General features: G+C 43.9%; 5 protein-coding genes across 5 annotated transcripts; 2 read left to right on the forward strand and 3 right to left on the reverse strand.

Annotated features, from left to right (window-relative positions):
* Positions 1-3,164: 3,164 nt before the first annotated feature.
* On the reverse strand, positions 3,165-3,660 carry G6M90_00g091210 (uncharacterized protein; the record flags this gene model as incomplete). Its single annotated transcript, XM_066131393.1, has 5 exons — positions 3,165-3,197; positions 3,244-3,294; positions 3,351-3,389; positions 3,509-3,532; positions 3,583-3,660. The coding sequence occupies 5 exons, from the start codon at positions 3,658-3,660 to the stop codon at positions 3,165-3,167; spliced, it is 225 nt and encodes a 74-aa protein (XP_065987442.1).
* A 4,741-nt stretch (positions 3,661-8,401) lies between these two features.
* Positions 8,402-9,940, forward strand: G6M90_00g091220 (uncharacterized protein; the record flags this gene model as incomplete). Its single annotated transcript, XM_066131394.1, has 3 exons — positions 8,402-8,715; positions 9,569-9,822; positions 9,864-9,940. The coding sequence occupies 3 exons, from the start codon at positions 8,402-8,404 to the stop codon at positions 9,938-9,940; spliced, it is 645 nt and encodes a 214-aa protein (XP_065987289.1).
* Positions 9,941-9,967: 27 nt separating this feature from the next.
* G6M90_00g091230 (uncharacterized protein) lies at positions 9,968-10,306 on the forward strand (the record flags this gene model as incomplete). The annotated part of the gene is made up of 1 exon (XM_014686287.2): positions 9,968-10,306. One exon carries the CDS (start codon positions 9,968-9,970, stop codon positions 10,304-10,306), a length of 339 nt encoding a protein of 112 aa, XP_014541773.2.
* A 359-nt stretch (positions 10,307-10,665) lies between these two features.
* Positions 10,666-11,803, reverse strand: G6M90_00g091240 (uncharacterized protein; the record flags this gene model as incomplete). Its single annotated transcript, XM_066131395.1, has 5 exons — positions 10,666-10,824; positions 10,914-11,089; positions 11,169-11,396; positions 11,455-11,466; positions 11,734-11,803. 5 exons carry the CDS (start codon positions 11,801-11,803, stop codon positions 10,666-10,668), a joined length of 645 nt encoding a protein of 214 aa, XP_065987339.1.
* A 1,004-nt stretch (positions 11,804-12,807) lies between these two features.
* CGPB (Cutinase palindrome-binding protein) lies at positions 12,808-14,502 on the reverse strand (the record flags this gene model as incomplete). Its single annotated transcript, XM_014686289.2, has 3 exons — positions 12,808-12,953; positions 13,049-14,306; positions 14,404-14,502. 3 exons carry the CDS (start codon positions 14,500-14,502, stop codon positions 12,808-12,810), a joined length of 1,503 nt encoding a protein of 500 aa, XP_014541775.2.
* Positions 14,503-16,602: the final 2,100 nt, after the last annotated feature.

Below are 16,602 nucleotides of genomic sequence, written 5' to 3' on the forward strand. Positions count from 1 at the left end.
TTTTAATTATATTATAAAGCTATTAATATTAAAAAAACTAATAATTAATATAAAATATAATAATATATTTATAATTATAAATAAACTTATAAAATATAAATATTTTTTATTATATAAAAAAGTAAATAATATAAAAAAACTTATATATATATTTTTATAAATAATAATAAGTAATTATAAGCTATTAAAAAAAATTATATTAAATAAAAAAAGTATATTTACTTTTAAATTTTAATAAGTACTTATAATATAATTTAAAATAAATTATAAGTTAAGTATTATATATTATTTATAAATAAATAAATAAATAAAAAAATTAAATTAAATACTTAAATAATATTTATAATATTATATTAATTATTAATTATTAATAAACTAATTAAATTAAATAATTACTTATAATATAATTAGCTTATAATAATTTAATATTAGAATTAATAAAGTAAATACTAGCTTATATTAATTATAAATTTAACCTTAAAGTATTTTAAATATAATATAAAAAACTATAAGTAAAATAAGTAATATTATAAGTAAATAAACTAAAAAAATTATATAAAAAAATATAATATAAATTAGAATTTATATAAAATAAAATAATATAATATTATAATTATAAAAAATTAAAAAAATTAATTTTTAAAAAAGGAAATATAATTTATTTACTTTAATAAAATATTAAAATAATATAATTAAATAATAAATTAAATTATAAAAAATTAAGATTATTTATTATTAAAAAATAAATATTAATAAATAATTATAAACTTTTATTATTAAAAACTATAAAAAATTATTTTATAATATATATTTTACTTTTTAAAAAAGTATTAAATAATATATTAATAAAGGAAAATATTAAAGTTATAAATAAAATAAAGTATAAAATAAAATAGATTTTAGATATAAAAATAAAAAATAAAATATATTAATATTTTATTAAATAAAAAAACTATAAAAATAAGAAAAATATATAAAAACTTATAAAATACCTAAAAAATTATTAGTACTTATTATAATAATATTATTAATAGCTTATAACTTAATACTAAGTAAAGTATTTTAGTCTAAAATATTAAAAGTATTTTAGTTTTAAGTATTTTAAATAGCCTTAAACTTTTATTATTAAACCTATTTTAATTTATACTTTTAAGCTTTTTTTTCCTTTTTTTTTTAATTTATATTTTTTATTTTTTTTAAAAAAATAAAGTTATAATAAGTTATTTTTAGACTTTTTTTATATAAATAATAATATATATATTAAAAATATATTAAATAATTTAAAGCTTTATTTATTTTTAATTAAGCTTTATAATACCTTTTAATTAATAGTTTTTTTATTAATTTCTTTTTCTTTTTAAGCTAATAAAGTTTCTTAATAATATAATTTATTAAAATATATTAATAATATATATTATAATAAGAAAACCTTATATATATAATTTATTATAAAAGTATAAAAATTATTATAAAAATAACCTAAAAAATAATAAAAAGTATAATAATTAATATTTTTAATAATTTAATAAAAACTTTTTTTTTTAAAATAATAATTATAAAGTAATACCTTAAAATTTTATTTATAAATAAAAGTAATAGTTATAATATAATTAATAATAAAATAAGATTTTTTAGGTTTTTTTATATAATTAGATATAATAAAAAAAGGATATTATAAGAAAGTAAAATACTTATAATTAATAAAAAAAAGGGTAAATAAAATTATTTATAAAATAAGGCTTAAATTTTAAGAGTAAAATTATAAAAGAAAAAATATTATATTATAATCTAGTTATAAATTATAATATAAGTTATAAGTTAAGCTAGTTATATAAGCTATAAAATAATATAAGTATAATAAGTAATAAATTAATAATTAAAATAAGCTATTAATAAGAAAAAGTTTATTAATTATTTAATAAACTTTAAATAAACTAATAATATATATATAATTATAATTTATTAAGACTTTAATAAATAATAAATAAATATTATAATATATAAAAACTCTTAAATTTATTTTATAAATAAATTCTAATTTCTTAGCTTTTAATATAAATTATTATATTAAATAAGCTTTACTTATAACTTTTTAACTTTAATTACTTAATTATAATTTATAATTTATTATTAATATAATAATTAATTACTTAGATTAATTATTTTAGTTATTTTACTAATATAAACTATAACTAGTTTATCTCTTGGGAACCTTAGCCGTTATAGTAGGCGTATTAAGGATAAGGTTAGATTATTAGGGTATTACTATATTATAGTGTGTTTACTTATAGAAAAACAAGGGTATTATATAGTATGGCAGCCTGAATAAGACTCTTTAGCTCTTATACGGTCTCCCGGTGCTCACTAGACATCTCCCGTCCTGATATGGGAATTCATGACGGGATAAAAATGAGGCTCTTTATGAAGTGTGAAGGTCACCTGATCGTTAATCCCTCCGGATGAGATTGGCAACTTATCCAACTCCAACCAATTATAGGTTCTGGGTAGTTAAATATAACCAATTCTTGCTGTGAAAGTCTCCAATCGATTCAATCTGAGGGCTGGATTGGTTGAGCTGGTTGGAAGGATACTCTGCTTTAGACTATATTATACTTTCCTCTCCAGGTGTGACAAGGGCCTAGCTTGGAGCAATTACTCAATTCATCTAATAACAGTCTTTGGTATCAAAGGTCCTTGGTTTTCCTCAAGGCCTTGAGGGACCGAAGCCGTCTATTTATACAAGAAGTCGGTAAGAACCTTCTGCCCTAATCCCGTGACCGTAGCCCTTGTGTAACCGGCCCATTTCCGTGTAACACCAGGCTATACTTTTTAAGCTTTTTTTGGGTATTAAAAAGAGAGCTGTAGACGGAGTCTGCAGCGAATTTCATCAAGAAGCTTAGTTAATATAAGTCTTATAACGTGATAGTATATAACTACGGCCTTCCGCTGAATAATAAATAAAAATATATTATATTATATATCTAGATAACCCACGTAATATATATTACGCTTAATTAGCTAGTTATACAAAAAATATACTATATACTTTTATATTTTCAATTTTTTTTTAACTTTTTAATTTCCAACACATCTTATCACCTAAGCATTTAATCCAAGCAAGCCATAACTATAAAACCCGACACGCGTTACCGGCAAGATTTATACTAGGGCTTGGTAACTTGGCATACGTAGACATCCTACTTATTAATATATATATTATATAACAGATTACAGAAAACTTACAAGCAAGTTTGTAGTGCGAAACGGAGGCTTGTCCTTCTGGCATTGGATGTTCTATTAGGGAAATAAATTAGTAATAAATTATACTAGCCAGGAATAGATAAACTTACACGGTCCTGAGGACAGTTGGCAACAAACTTTTGACGTATCTAAATAGCTATTAGTTGTTAAGAACTGCGTTGCGTTGCTGGACCGCTTGCCTCGTCAGTGCTTTCTTGCTATAATAATATTAGTATTTATTCGATATAAATAATAAAGTAATACTTACATGCCAGATGTGATAATTTGTAAGCTACTTGTAGATTAGCACTCGTTATATCAGGCCTTAGAAATAGTGCTTACCTCGGGCTTGCCCTCAACCGCCTTACAAGTGACACGATGTGCGGAGTAATAATCCAACACGTGTGAGGGACTGGCCATACCTGCGGCTGCACGTATGCGTCACTAAATAGTAAGAATAAACTTAAAGAAAAGAGAAAAGAAAAAAGGTTTTATCTCCTCCTTATCCTTCCTAATATACCCTGTTTTAGCCCAGAGTTTATCCACACTAGGTCTGGTTCAGCTCTACTTAGGGTTCTACCTAGACCTCAAGGTTTCTGGTAGCCTAAAGTTTATCCATACCAGGTCCGGGCCGGCTCCGCTTAGGATCCTACCTAGACCCGAGCCTCCAGCTCGAGTCCATAACACACGTCGCCTAGCGAACCCTCAAACGGCTGTTTTTACAACTCAGCAAACTACCTGTAAAGCGCTATGTAGATAAAATCTTACCGGCGTGAGGGTTTGCGCGTATGAGGCGGAAGCGAGTCCGACAACAAAGACTAGAAACAGCTTCATAATAAAGATACTAGATAATAGATCAGGTTATAAAATAGATTAAGCGGGGTGAGTTTAACAGAGAGATAGAAGGGATTTCTCAGTGAAAAGCGTGGATAAACTATGCCTTTTATATGCTGTTTAGCAGGGTACAATTGATTATATAAGACAAGAAAGGACATAAATATATGTATACATGGTGTAATTACCTTCCCCTATTACCCCCATCACACCCTGGTCTGCGCAGGCATTAAAACAATTCGATTACTACGTGGGCCGGGTTTTTAGGCGCCGCATAAGTACCCTCGCTTAACACCCGAGTTGTAACGGTGTAAGAGCACGAATAGGATCTAGTGCGACTTGAATAAAACGATTATTTACAAGTAGAGTAAGAGCTCCGAAGAAAGCTTTGGCTCGAGCCAAGTTTTAAAGTGGAGCTGTTCTCTAACAGTTGTAATAATAACGCCGAGGCAGAGAGAGTAGAGGTAAGCATATTAAATAACGTACGACTAGTATATAGTACATTAAATCGGGGAATTGCTATACCGGCATGAACTGTATACCGGTATAACTTTTACCTCCCTTGATTAGCTTAAACTTTTTCTGTCAACCTGCCTTAGATTCTGCTACCTCTACCTAAAGTAGCTAATTTATCCGCATATTATTATATATAGCCCTAAATCTAGCTTATAATACACTACGATAACCTTTAATATATATCTAGCCTCTTGCTTTGTTTTATTTAGTATTCTCTAGAGAAGCTTAAAATAAACAAGCAGCTCTACGATTCATGGCCACGTTCAGATGAGAGGAGTTCATGCTTTCCTCTTCTACAAGGGTAATTCTCGCCTAATACTAGTAGCGCCTTCCGCTACGCCTGATCTCACAAAAAGTAGGAGACAAATTGCGGCCGCGATTATGACTATTAGGCTTGTAACAGACCAGGCTGTAAGTGATTTAGGAGATGTCAAGGAAGCTGGCTACACTGCCTTTGTTGAGAAGTACCTAAAATTTAAGCCAATTACAAGTGGTAAAAGTCATGCCAGCATGTATAATGTTCATGCCGGCGCAAGGTTTATGCCCTTGTAGCAATTCCCTTAAATCGCGAATATTACTTTGATATGCCGCAACTTTATATAGTGGGTCGCAGTTGCCAAAAAAGGAAAAGAATTACTCCTCGTAACGGCAGCGCCAAGTATAAGGCCGGAGCGCCTATGTATAAAATAAATACAAGGCCCAGCTTTAGATGCCTATACGAGAGGCCAAGCCTCGCGCCTGCGCATGAAATAAATACAAGGCGCAGCTTTGCCTGCCTGTACGAGAGACCAAGCCTCGCGCCCGCTCTAAAACCGACTACGGCTGCATATTATTCTTATACCAGACTCTATACTGTCCAACGGACTGACCTGAGAGATAGACGCGAGCAGCAGCAGCCGCTGCGGTGCGGGATTTTGCTAAAACTTTGGTCATTTCTAAACTAAAGATGGAAGAAACATATTTCCTGGGTGTTAGCTTAATTAGACTTGAACTGGTGGTGCTGATTGACACGGAACCTGGAAAAGTCCATGTCTGGTTGGATACACATGCGACGCAGCTGCGGGTATTGTCACCCCGGCACCTCTCCCGTAGAGAGGGGCAGCCTAAGCTCCCAGCGCAGCGCAGCGCTCCCGCGGCAGCGACGCCTGGACATCGTTCCAGAATATAGTTCCGGGCGTCGCAAAATCCTATTTGTGGGCCGCCCTGCAGCACTATTGGCCATGAGCCCAAACGTAAAACGGCAACCTGTGGTACGAGCTGCTCATTTTCGGTCGTAGCTAAAGAGTCACTGGATAAAATGACCTGGTCTCTACACCATTGACCAGGTATACAGCACGCCAAGCATAATCATGAACCGACTACCCATCGGCAACTCGATGACTCCATGTCGAGCAAGGCTACTGTGCCGGAGCTTGTATCTGCCGGCGTCTCCCCGAGAGACATGCAGACGTCAATATTTTCGGCAACCGCATCCTCAGTTATTAGCTACTAGAAGGGATATATATAACTGCATTTCCAAGGTTAAAGATGGCATGCATAAAGGCCATAGCTCCATATATGCTCTCATTAATTATTTAGATTGTAAAGGCTTTTAGAGCTGTGTTCAGGTTAATAAGAACCAGCGGGTTACCGCTATCTTGTTTGCCCATCCTGTATTATTACGGTACCTCCAAGCTTACTCTGACCTCTTGCTATTAGACTGCACGTACAAGACGAATAAATACCAGATGCCACTTCTTAATATGATAGGAGTTGATGCTTACCAGTAATTCTTCCAGTCTGCATTACATTCACCCGCCTAATGCGCGAACAATTACGTCAAAGTCTGTATCATAAGTGCGACGATGGTTGGGGGAAAGAGGGATGCTATTCAAGCTGGAGCTCGAGCCCTGCGGCTACACTTTGACTTGGAGCACGAGAGTAATATCTACGCCAGGCTCGATCAGCTCCAGGGTTACGTAGTGCCATGGCAATAGCTTCTTCCATTCTCTCATGTTCCCGCGCGGCGCTATTGCTCCTAGTCTTACTGCTGCAGATCCGCTGCATAACCTCTATAAACAGCCTCTTCTTTGCCATAGTAGAGTTAACTGACGCTGCCGAGATCCTACATGTTGCTTTGTAAAGCAGTTTAAGACAAACGCGTGGCTCCCGCCTCCGTCAGGATATACTCGGACGCCCTATCTATCAGGCTTTGTCAAGGAAGGCTTGACTCTCTGATTGGAAGCTATTTGCCTGCTTGGTCCAGTCCTTGCTTCAAGTAATCTTGTGGCGTGGAAGGCTCTTGGTCGCTTACTGCCGTGATATCCCGGCGGCTATTGCTGAATTGTACGCCCAAACACATCCTATGTTTCCGGTCGTTGTTTCCTGATGAAAAAGACGCCTTTCTTTGCATGCGGCCTTGATTGCCTCAAAGTGTCGTCGTCGACGTATTTTCTTAAAGTCATGCCAAGGACGAAGCTACTTTGGATAGTATTTGCCGTCGACTCTCGTGAATGTGGTCGAAGACCGAGATGTGCTAACTCACCCACTACAAGTTCCGCCATACGAAGTCAGACTCCTTCATCCACGCCACCTCCTGACTACTGCTTCGCTGCATAGATGTTTCTACCAGAAAATCAAGCAGTGTTTACTCGTACTGAATTGCGGAATGAAAAGCATCGTTGCTGTTGTTGATCTTCTGAGCGCCTGCACTACTTGGGAGCGCGATCAATTCGATTCCAGGTCTGGCTGAAATGCGGCTTTGGACAGCCGCTACAATTTGTGAGTTACAACAGGTAAACGCGAGGATATACAGCGCCTTATTCTAAGCTTACCTTAACGCACTTTAGGTCAGGACCAATGTCTGAAAATAAGATCGACCGGTTAAAGAAAGAGCTGGAGCAAGAGCGATGTGAGAAGGAGGAGGCAAAGGCACGGGAAGAGCGTGAGCGGCGCAAAAACCAGAATACCACGCTCGAGGGATCTACGTGGCCGCTGGCGCATCTCTAATACTCTTGCGCGTCGACAGAGCGGACCTGCAAACGCTGTACTCCGTACTCTGTACTGCCATGCGTGCGTACCCGAAGAAAGTGATGAAAAGGGTCAAGTAAGGAAGATTTCATGAATGCAGAAAAAGGGCGTTGAAAAGCCCTGTGACATGGATCTACCCGACAACTACGCAACTGGCGCCCAGGCACATGGGTAGCCTACGAGGACACCAACTAGCTCTCAAACCGTCAATCGGTACAGCCAGATGCAAAGCCGTCTCGAAGACGCAAGTTATGAACCGCCGCCTCACCACATATTTCCCGCTCTGGTAAAATCGCCCGCCCCCTGCCCCTCGCTAGTCGAACATCGCACGGGTCCCCGCTTGACGGACGGGATGCCAGCCATTCCCGGGAGGAACTATGATGCGTGCCGGACATGGAAGAAGAAAGCCAGTATTTCAATACCTCTGTCTACATGTGTTGTAACTTGACCCCCATCTCGCTTTTCAGGCGTGGTAGGTCGCGTATTTGGAGATGAAACTCCCGCGTCGCACTAGGCAACACAAGAAATCCGCGAACACCAGTAGCAAAGAAAATGTCCCAGTGTGACCAAGCCCAGCCGTCCTGCTCACCCTGTACACGCCTCAAGAGCTGGTGCCTTCTCGGCGACCATAGGTCTTTTGCTCGGTGCGCGACCGCCCCACTTTTCAACCACATCCTTTACATGAGTACCTAGGTATGTATGGCAGCAACAGTGGAAATTACAAACCGTCGCCTAAACACTTTCCAAGAGGCAGCAGCATTGCCAATTTTTCCTTCCTTTGCAACACAACAACGTTGTCGCGATGGATGAAGAAAGCCCTCAAAGCCCTCAAAATCCGCCACCCAATATACCGCCATCAGAAGGTTATAGCTCTTTTAATGAGCTGTACGATGCTGTACTAGCTTTTGGCCGCAATAACGGCGTTGGCTTCACGAAGAGATCCATGAGCAAAATGATCGAAATAAACGGCACGAAGCAGCCAACCTGGGGCTACCTTGATTGTGACCGCGGCTACAAAAGACCTTCTACAGCGACTGGAATTCGAAAGTCTCGCACAAGAAAGACCGACTGCAAATATCGGCTTAAAATAACGGCTTCTCGTGATGACAATAATCAGTATAAATGGCATTACAGGGAATTAAATTCACATAATCACGAGAAATCAAGTAACCCATCAGCACACATAAGCTATCGAAAGTTTACTGAACCGCAAAAGAAGCAAATTGCACGCCTTTCAGAGCATGCCAGCATCCAAGCCCGAGTCGTTAGTACAATAATCCGCGATGGCGCCAGCGAAGAGCTATATTTCCTACCAAAAGATATTTACAATCAACGTCAAAAAGCCCGCCGAGCAAAATTAGATGGCTAAACGTCGTCAGGACGGGGAGGATCACAGTACAGTGCCTATGCTAACCGAGTACGCGGTTGCGCTGAAGGCTTTGAGGTAGTTGTTTTGCTGATAGACCGGGAAAGGTGTTGACGGTGGAAACATTGTTTGCCATTTATCTCGTCATGATTTGCCAGGTTTGTGTTTGCTTCTATAACCCCGATTTGATGCGGGTTAGATTATATATTCTGTACTGCCCAGCATGATTTTGCAACTCCTCATAGGGGACTCTCATATTTGTGAATTGGTTGCTAATGGAGAGGGTGTAGAACTGGATGGGTGGCAGCAGAGAAGAGTTATCGGTGCATGTCCACGGCTTGGTGCATATTCTCAACTCTGAAGCCGCTCGAGACTGGGACGACGGCTTCAGCAGGCAGGTTATGGGAATCACACCCCTCCTTGCTTTAAGCGGCTGCTTCATTTCTTGGCCATGTCCAACTTGGCCCACTCATCACCTCGACGACAAGCGTTCCCAATCACAATAAAATAATAAGGAAAAATTATACAAACGGTATCTCATCAAAACCCAGGTCTTTGAGGTCGTCACAAACCACAACTTTCAGTTCAAACCGCAATATATAGCGTCCCGAAAAGCCGGCCCTGCGCCAGCTCACCCCGGCAAACCAACATCTCGGGCCCGGAGACCATCAAGCTCAAAAATCTGCTCAACTACCCCGAATACCTCAACAAATCAGACCTACACCTGGACGAGATCCGCCGACGCTACGACCAGGCCAGGCTCGAATGTCAACCTCCTCGGCAGCATGATCGCCGGCGCACAAGCAGCCCCCCCCCCGGGGTTGCCGTCGGCACCAAAGGCGACCCCAGCATCCTTCGTAAGGATGTACATTGTATATCCTATGCGAATCTAACGCAGCGACACTCATGTCCATCACCATGATGCTCAGCCCGATCCTGCGCATCTTCAACCCGCACGACCTGCTGCCCGAGTAGGACATGGCCTTCTTCACTACGCAAGTCATGAACGTTGCCGAGCGGGTCAAGGACCTACGGCCGCTAGGGTGCACGTTTCTCCCGCCGTCTCTGTGCATGGGCTGGGTCACCACGCCAGGTGAGGGCGTGAAGGCCCGGCTGGGGACGTGGATGGAGTTTTACCAGGCGGATTTCCGGGGGGGCAAGAGCGCGGATTTCACGGGCTGGCTGGAGCACCGGTTTGGGAGGATGAAGGCGCGGGCGGCGGAGCGAGAGAGCAGGATAGGGGCGAGTGGCGCCGAGGGTAGCGGCATTGCGTCTTCGAGGAGGCACGAGGAGGAGGAAGTATTTGAGATTACGGGGACAAGGCCCTGCTGCGTGATGTGATGATGTGCAGAGGCGCTATGACGACGATGGCGATGTGTGAGGGATGCCCGTGTGCCATCTAGATGTGTATCTTGCCCGGATTTATGATTTGGTGTTGCTGAGAAGGCTTCAGAAGGCCTCTTGGTAGGCTGTTCAAGGCCACCGCTCTTCTCCTTTGCCGTAGAATACACGTTCGTGATCATTTCATGTCGCTGGGTACGACGTCACATGTCTGCACACACGTGCTCCGTGTCCAGCATAAAGTATAAGCTAGCTAGTTGCTGGGCTGGGGAAAAAAAGATACTACTACTTCTTAAAAGCTATGGCTCTGCTCTCATTCAACCCGCACCGTCGACATCCCATATGCTACATGACCCCTTTTACTTGATGAACTGGGAGGCCAGCCCGGCCAATCCACCCTTCGACTGGGCCTGGCTCTTGAAGTACATCTTCATGGCCATCTCAGCCGCCTGCTGGACGACATTCTCCTTGCTAGCTCCGTCCGCAACCTTTCCCTGCGAAGCCTTGGAATCGAAGAGCTACAAGACGAATTAGTTCCCAATGAAGAGACAACCCCTGATTCCGGGCCGGTTTGCGCTTCTGCAACAAAAGAAGCGCCATGACGCACCTTGCTAGCCTCGGACATGGCCATGCCCAAAAAGGCAGCCTGGCCCGTCCCCGAGCTGGCGTTGTTGTCGGACTGGGTGAACTTCTTGAGGGCCTGCATGGCGGCCGCGGTCCCGAGCGAGCTGGAGTCGCCTTTGCCGTCGTTGTTGTAGGCGTGCTGGTGCTGCTTGATGGCATCTGTTTGACACGTGCGCTGTCAGCTGTGACAGGCCACTGAGAACAAAAAAGGTTGAGGAATCAGGATTGCAGGGCCCACCTTGCTCGTCAATGTCCTCGTTTTGAATCTTTTGCTGCTTGTTCCCGACGGCGCTCATAATGTTGGAGAAGAGGTCGCTGTTGCCAGAGTTGCCGGCGTTGCTGGACGCGTGCTGCTGGGCCATCTTGAGGATGTCATCTTGGAAACCCCCGCCGCTGCCTCCGCTGCCGTTGTTATTGTTATTGTTATTATTGTTGTTGTTGTTGCCGCCGCCGCTGCCGCCCTGGTCTTGATGGCTGTTAGTCGCTCGGCCTGGGAGAGGTGCACCGCCGCGGCTTGTACTAACTGTTGGACTGTCCTGTTGCAGAGGTTCGTGTTAGACCAAAGAGTCTTGCCTGACAAAAATCGTATCGGCACGCCGCGCTCTTCCTCGAAGCCTCGTCGAGTCATCGCCAGCTTGATGGAGCAGGGATACTTCCATGGTGGGGTAGCTTATCGTCAGGCAAGGGTCCGCGAAGGAAAGAGGGGGGGAAAAACGGGAGGGGAGGGGGAACAGCTAATCCGTCAACGAGGGGTAAATAATTCCCCTTGATCTAGGCGCAATTCACAAGAATCTCGCACTCACCTTGGCTCTGCCCCTGGCCAGACAGCTGCTGCTGGAGCATGTCCTTCCCGACGCTGAGGAGCTTGTCCATGATGGATGACGATTAGATGTATCTTTGGACTAGCAGATACGGGGTTTCGAAGAGGCTGCTTGATGGAGATGGGGAATGAAAAGGAAGAGAAAGCAAGAAGAAGCCCGGAGTGAAACTAATAGTGAAAAGGGCAGGCCTAAACCATGACTCTTCGGCTGGCCCATTCGCCGGTCCGTCGTCAAGGCTGCCCGCTCTGGTAGTTGGCATCAAATCACGCCTCGTCATGACAATGCCGAGAAGCGCTTCAGGAGCAGTGACACGCTGAAGCAGGCGCAGAACTGCGGGGCAGGGCTCCACGGTACAGCTGGGCCGGGGATGATGAAGCTACCAGTTAACGACACACCAGACACTTGGGCAAAACTCTAAATTCTGCCTCTGCGAAGCTTCTGTGTCAAGAAAGCTCGGCAAGAGCTTCACATACGTCACGATATGAGAGCAGAACGCCGACCCTCGATACGTTGCATGCTGCGTCATTCATATGTAGGGGAATTGTCTCCCAACTGATTCGCTCATTGAATTTGCTGTGAAAATTCCCTGCGCTACTCAAAGTATAAATCCCAAAATAAACAACCCAAAATAAGTCCCGAGAGCCCACGCTGTGTCCTGTGCCTCTTGATTTTTGTTACTCCGCCCAGGTATCATCATGCCCATCATACAACTTCAAAATGTAAGAATAAACACAGAAATGACGCATAAAACCCCCGCATGGCCAAGCCAAACTGCATACAAGATGCCCGAGGCCGTTCTGTACTGTCATCTAGTCCAGAACAAAAATGGGAAGAGAAAAGCAGTGCTAAAAAACGCTGTGGCCGCTTTTAACGTATCGTTGCCAACAAATTCGTACACATCTGGTGTCCCTGAAGAAATGTGATTTCCAAACGCCCAACATTTTCGTCCGGACGTCACGCTTCAACCGTCAATGGCCTCGAGTGCTTCCAACTGACGCCGCGCCATGCTCAGATGTCGCCCCAAAGCAAGTTCTCCAGAAACCCCTGGTAGCAATGTTATCCCATCATTTGGTCCGCCACGGCTCCTTTTTGTGACGCATTGGTCTTCTTCTTTTCCTTCTTAGCCCATCGTAAGCCACAGGCATTGCAAAGCGTTTTCGGTCCGTTGGGCCCCTTTCGCCATTCCGGGGAGTCCAGAGTCCCTACAGCCACAGTTAGTAAGCACAAAAGAGCCACTGCGTTGACAACAACATAAAACGGGTCGAACGGGTATGCGGTTTCCTGTGGGCAGCCATACCGCAATCTGTGCAGACATATTCCTCCGCCGTCTTCAACTTCTTCTTCTTCTCGCCTGCTCTGGCATCTCGATCGATGGGGATCGCAATGCCGGCATCGCCCCTGATGAGCGTTGGGCTGCTGCCACCCGTCGTGATTCCTCTACTGCGTTCCCCTTCAAGATAACGCAGCCCGGTTAACAGTTCTATTGTCTCCGCATGCGTACTTCCTTCGTAGCGCGCCATCTTATCGCCCAGAGAGTCCGAGTTTCGGCCTGCCGCAACACCTTCAAGATTTTCTCTTGTAAGTGCGGATCCGTCTGCTTGCATATCGCTTGTCGAACTAGCGTTGCGGAAAAACGGGGTGGATGTTCCTGTGGTCTCGGACGGTGTCATGTCAGACCGGCCTTCTTGACTCTGCACCCATTGACGGTTCGATTCCTCAGTTTCGGCTTCCTCTTCTCTCCGAAGCTCTGAAATGCGGCGTCGCAGCCGCTCGTTCTCCATCTTGTGCTCTAAAAATGAGTCAAGAAGCCCAGCATTCTTGGTCGGGTACGTCCTGGACATCATAAAGACAGCTTGGCAGAAAGGCGATTGATTATTCGGGTTCGGCGCAAATCTTGCCGCCGCGATATGGGCGTGGCCGACAGTTTCCAGGACAGTATAGTTGCCAGACTTAGTCTTGAATCTGTAGAACATTCGCAGAGGACTACCAGAGGCGATGGATTCGTTCAGTTCCGCAACAAAAACTCCCTGGTCGTCTGGATGGATCAGATCCTTCAAAAACACATCTTGAACCTCGGCGGCTGTATATCCCGAAATGCCAAAAATGCTACTGGACGCATACTTGATTCGGCCGTTGGCGTCGAGGATATGTAGAAAGTCCTTCAGCTCCTCCACCACCTTGGCCGGCCAATTTCTCCGTTTTGTAAAGTCGGTCAATGTGCTTGCGCTTGCACTTCCACTGCTACCGCCACCGTTGAGACTCATCTGGGCGAAAGTACGGGGCGGTAGAGGGCCAGCTCCGGGCACCTTCTCAACCGCCATGGCCAGCGGATCATCCTGTGGTTGAGCAGCGTTCGAGGAAGAAGCTTGCGCGTCGGCATCGTTCATCATAGCGACGTCTTCGTTTGTATTGGCAGGCATTGAACTGGGTACGGGCATGACTTGTGCGCCGTTTCCCGAGTCAATGTTCATGGATACGTCGCCAAAGGGATCCATCATATCTGCGTCATCGAAGAAGGACATTAAATCATGATTAGATGGCCCGCCGGCGGGAAACTGTGGTACAAGGGAGGGGTTTCTGTCAGCTCTCGGACTCGCCATGCAACGCAGGCCACGGCAAAGGTATGGATGAAAACAGGAAGCAGGGACCAACCGGAGAGTTCTGTGCATTGTTCAAATCGTTCAAGTTGAATGGCGAAAACCCATAGAAATTGCCAGAGGGTGGCGGAGGTGGAGGGGGGTCGTGGGACATGATTGTCTCGATGTGCTCTGCGGCTGCAATAGCTCCAGTACATGTAACTGCATCGGATCAGGGTTAGGGTTGGCGTCAAAGTTCAGTTCCGTGGCGGGAACATAGCGAGCACTTGGGCAGTTCCGGAGCTTTGTGAACCGGCTGAGGGGAGTGATGCGCCCGAGATGAACTTGCACAGCGCGGGAGAGGATTGTAGAGGCTGATTGTAGCACTTGGAATGCTCAAATGCTGGGTTGGAGAGCAGAACCAGCCGACTGGTTGTCGGATATCGGCAGTTCTCTAGAGGTCGAAGCCGGCGCCAGAGCCGTCCGGTGCTGGCGGGAATCGTTACGCCGGCGAGCGGGAAGCAAACCGGTCGACGGTGGGAAGATGATGGAGTTAAACGAAGTCGTTGAGCGAACTAACGGGAGCAGGAAGAATAAGAAGAGCAAGAGAGCGATGCACGAATTCTTGGCGGCAGCGTGTGCTACTGTATAAGAATCCCATGGCGACAGAGCCTACGAGCTCCAAATGTCTGGTACACACTACGGAGTACCAAGTAAGTACTAACTTCTAGACAAATTACGGGGGAGCAGGCAGGGAGTGGGAGCTAATCAGAGAATTGGTACATGGCGACGGGTACCTCGTACAGGGGGTCTCCATTGGCAATGCATGCACGGGGTCCCCAAAGCTGGTTGGTACTTGAAGTTACTCCATTCTAAGTTGAGCAGTGCATACTCGAGTAAGTACTCCGTTATCTTGTATTCCTTCAAGTACTTAGACCCAAAGCGGCCAGGCTACGGAGACGCAGAGCCACAGCGCCACCTGCCGGGCAAACCACTTGATCAGTTCGACGCCAGGCCGTCAGCAGCCAGTCAGGGTGGTGCTCGGGGTGGTGATGAGTTGCGACTCAAACAGCTTCCTGATAAACAATTTCAATATTTGTAGTCCGGAACCTGCAAACCAGCTGACCCTGGTCTCTGCATCCGCCAGCCGGGCTCGCTAGCCCAACGCCTGGGCGGAGGGAGCTACCAGGTGCCTGTTGTCTTGTGCCAGGGACTCAGTTCTGCACCTCGCTCCTGCAAGTCACGACTGGTTCGGAGCAAAACGCCCGCAAAAAGCGGAGAGCTTTGCCATAAAGCTCCCGCCGTGGCACTGTCGATCTCGTGCTGCTCGGGTCCATGGAAGACTACAATACTAGTACTACGCCGTACAGAACTGCCAAAAAAAAGTGGCCGGGTAGCCAAGCTTACTATTACTCCATTGGTCCGGCATGGCAGGGCAAAGGGGACTGGTTGGCAATTTGAATTTTATTTTTACAAAAAAAAAGAAAAGAAAGGGAAAAGCAAGTCTTACTAGGGCCCAACAGGTTAGGACCGGCGACGGCCAAATCTAATAAGAGGTTCGAGACTGGCACGGCAAATGACCACCACATGTGCATCCCCAAAAGAACCCGACGTGTTTTGGTTGCAAGCTCATCCGGCGGCTGCTATCAACGAATGGAGCTATATTACGGCATTCCTTGTGTCAAAGGATCATTCGAGGCGAAATGAGGGCCAGAGGATTGGTTGCCACCCGAGGAATTGAGCCGAGGCGCGGACCTTGGGAGCTTTGTCGTGCAAAGTAGACGCTGCGGGAGACGGAAAAGAAGAATGCGGGACTCTCTTTGAGAGGCGGACAGATTCCTAGCCATTGAAGGCTTTTGGTCTTAAGAGGCCGAATCTGGGTAGCATTTGCGATGGAGTGGAACATGGGGAAAAGCGAAAAGTCCATGTTTCCAAGTTGGGGCAAGGGGGGAGCAGATCAGTCATTGTTACGGAGTATTAGCAGTCGCAATCTTCATTTTGCTTGCCCCTCGCTCCTGTTTCTTTTGCCACAGCGTCGTCAACTCAAATATCAGGCGCTTTGCATTACGGAGTGTGCAGCAACTCCATATCCACATTGCAAAATGCTGTCGCCAGAGTATCGTGGTACAGAGCAGCACAGACGCCTACTTTGTGCCATTCTACCGACCTGTCCGGTTTCATCGAAATCCCTCGCTGGTCGCCTCTCGTCCCAGTTCGACAGGTTGACATGTCATCAGTCAGATTTGTCTCTGTCGTCTCCAAAAGCAAATTGTGA

Source organism: Metarhizium brunneum, chromosome 5 (assembly GCF_013426205.1).
Source record: "Metarhizium brunneum chromosome 5, complete sequence".
In the NCBI taxonomy this organism is placed as follows: Eukaryota; Fungi; Ascomycota; class Sordariomycetes; order Hypocreales; family Clavicipitaceae; genus Metarhizium; species Metarhizium brunneum.